Source organism: Humulus lupulus, chromosome 3, assembly GCF_963169125.1.
Source record: "Humulus lupulus chromosome 3, drHumLupu1.1, whole genome shotgun sequence".
Taxonomy (NCBI): Eukaryota; Viridiplantae; Streptophyta; class Magnoliopsida; order Rosales; family Cannabaceae; genus Humulus; species Humulus lupulus.
The window spans coordinates 24,414,958-24,417,801 of record NC_084795.1 but is presented as its reverse complement, the minus strand read 5'-3'; the positions used below and the strand labels follow the sequence as shown (position 1 = coordinate 24,417,801).

The 2,844-nt window shown below is 35.7% G+C and overlaps 1 protein-coding gene across 1 annotated transcript; it reads left to right on the top strand.

Moving 5' to 3' along the window:
• The first annotated feature begins 797 nt into the window (after window positions 1-797).
• On the top strand, window positions 798-2,374 carry LOC133821014 (vinorine synthase-like). Its single transcript, XM_062253551.1, has one exon. It carries the CDS (start codon window positions 808-810, stop codon window positions 2,131-2,133), a length of 1,326 nt encoding a protein of 441 aa, XP_062109535.1. The 5' UTR covers window positions 798-807; the 3' UTR covers window positions 2,134-2,374.
• Window positions 2,375-2,844: the final 470 nt, after the last annotated feature.

Here is a 2,844-nt window from a genome sequence, read left to right as displayed (position 1 = left end):
TGCATTGTTTATAATTTAAAAAATAAATAAGATTCTTACCCTACAAACTATTTCCATTACCAAATAGTGCGAAAAAATTATGAGGCATGATTTGCTAGTTGTAATAATTAAGAAAAAAAATCATAATTAACCTAATATTTATAACCAAGTCAAAATTTGTCCCTAGCGGCAGAATGGGAGAGGTAGCTCATACTTCATATATATTATTTTAAATTTAAGAATTTTTATACATGAATTTCTAAGTTTTGTTTTTTTTTTTAAAAAAAAAAAAGATGGCGTACGTAAATAAAGAAGATTAAATAGTGTAACTACTAATGATCAAGGCTAGCTAGTACGACATAAAGAACGGGCAAAACTATCAGAAACAAGAAATAAATATTTATATAGACACACGTAATATTGATCAGTACTGCGAGGATAAAACAATTCGCTTTTACGTAATGAATTATGTTCTTTTTGGGTAAACTTGGTAGTCATCGCGCTTAATTACTGGCATGAAATATTCTAAATACAAATGGTTACTATTATATGTACATATATAAAACAAATACATATATGTGCTTTATAAATATATATGTTTTAGTATAACTCAATCTTATAATGATTAAGTTAACATCGTAATTACGTCATATTAATAAGTTGATATCTGTAGCTTTATTATGGACTTTTATAAGTTGATCAAATGGCCAACTCTTAATGCATATATAAATATATATTTATTTAGCTAACTGATATTGTGTGAGAAATCTCAGACCGAAACTGCACTGCTCATAGATAGTTATGGCAGAGAATAAGATCAAGGTTGAGATGATCAGCACTGAGATCATAACACCGTCCTCTCCAACTCCTCCCCACCTCAAAACCTACCTACTTTCTTCCATTGATCAATTTTCACAATCAATCTATGGCCGAGTGGTTTATTTCTACACTCACAACATTGATGATGCTAACAACTCTGGTTATTCATCCGAGAAAAAATCACAGCAGCTAAAGAAATCTCTTTCCAAAACCCTAGCTCGATTCTACCCTTTCGCCGGAAGAATCAATAACAACACCTCCGTTGATTGTAACGACGAAGGAGCTCCATACGTCGAAGCCAAATTCAACGGCCTTCTCTCAACTTTTCTAGACCAAAGAGGCAACGTTGCCGTAATCGACCAATTCTTCCCGGCGGCAATCCAATCGCCGGAGGCAGGCACGTGGCCGATACTGAGAGTCCAAGCCACTTTTTTCGACTGCGGTGGATTGGCTGTTGGGGTTTGCTTGTCGCACAAGTTATGCGATGCCAGATCTATGAGCGTGTTCATGAAGAGTTGGGCTGAAACCTCAAAAGGGTTGGCTCAAAAAGTGGTTCCGATCTTCGACGTGGCTTCCTACTTCCCGCCGGGAGATTATCACACAAAACTAAAAGCTCCTCCTTCGGTGGAAAAGAAAGCTGGAGAATCGGTCACAAAGATGTACGTGTTTGATAAAGATAAGATAGTTGATCTTAAGGCCAAAGTCGCTGACACACGTGTGCAGCGACCGAGTAGGGTTGAGGTAGTGACTGCCCTAATTTGGAAGATTATGATCGCTGTTTCAAGATCAAACGGTAGAGTGTTAGTTGTACCAAAGAAGACTACTTATTTTGTTACACAAACCATGGATATACGTAAAAGGGCTGAGCCAGCGATGCCAGAAGAGTTGGTTGGAAACTTGGTGACAATCATTCCTGTGGAGACGAATCTTGACGAGCCTGAGCTACAAGATGTGGTGGCTGAGTTTAGAAATGGAGTGAGAGAGTTTGGTGAGAAGAAAGGGAAGAGATTACGAGGAGATGGAGCATTGAATGTGATTCTTGAGGTTGTGCAAGGGTTGTTGGAGTTGTTGGCAAGAGATGATACAGATGGGGTTATCTTCACTAGTTTGTGTACTTTTAAGTTATATGAGATAGCTGATTTTGGGTGGGGAAAGCCAACTTGGGTGAATATTCTTCCTCTTCCTAATGGTGCTGTGAGAAAGTTAGTGACATTGATGGACACCAGAGATGGAGGAGTTGAAGCTTGGGTCACTATGGATAAAGAAGAGATGGCCTTGTTTGAGTGCCATCCTCAACTTCTTCAATTTGCAACACACAATTACTCAACCCTGTGAAACGTTTTTATTTTGGTTTTTGAATGTTTTTAATTATATTGTTTTCTAGGGTGAAAACTTGCAATGATAATTAGGTTAATAATGATATATATGTTGTTAAATCATCAAGTAATGATGAAGTGTGTGATCTCTTATATTGTGAATGTTTGTTCTTGAATATTATATTTTCTTTACAAGTCAAAGTTGGCCATTATTATCTGTACTAGGGGAAGAGCTACGATTCGTAACTCAATCAGACTGCCCAACCTCGGCCCAAATTTATACTTTCGAGTTGCGTAGCTCTGGGGCTTGAACATTTAAATTATGTAACTAATTTACAAGGATATGCAAATTTTGTACTTTCGTGTTTTTTGTTGTTAGTGATATATGGTTACCATTTTTAAACACAATAATAGTAATGACAGTATAATCAAATGGCTACAAATATGTATGTATTATGATTTTTCTCTGTTTTTTTTTTGTAAGTCCTTTTATTATACTATATATGGCTGTTTGACTAATATTAATCTGATACAGTAACTATGTAACCAAATGTTTACACAGTTTATATTTTACTTATTTATTTTATCACATCATTGTAATTAAATAGTAGTCAATTAAATGAATATCTCACACTACAAAAAGGACTCAAGCGTATCAGTCAACAAAGTTGACTGACATTGATAACCTAATATTGGTATTTGCATCAGTTGGGAGGTGACACAAAAAATA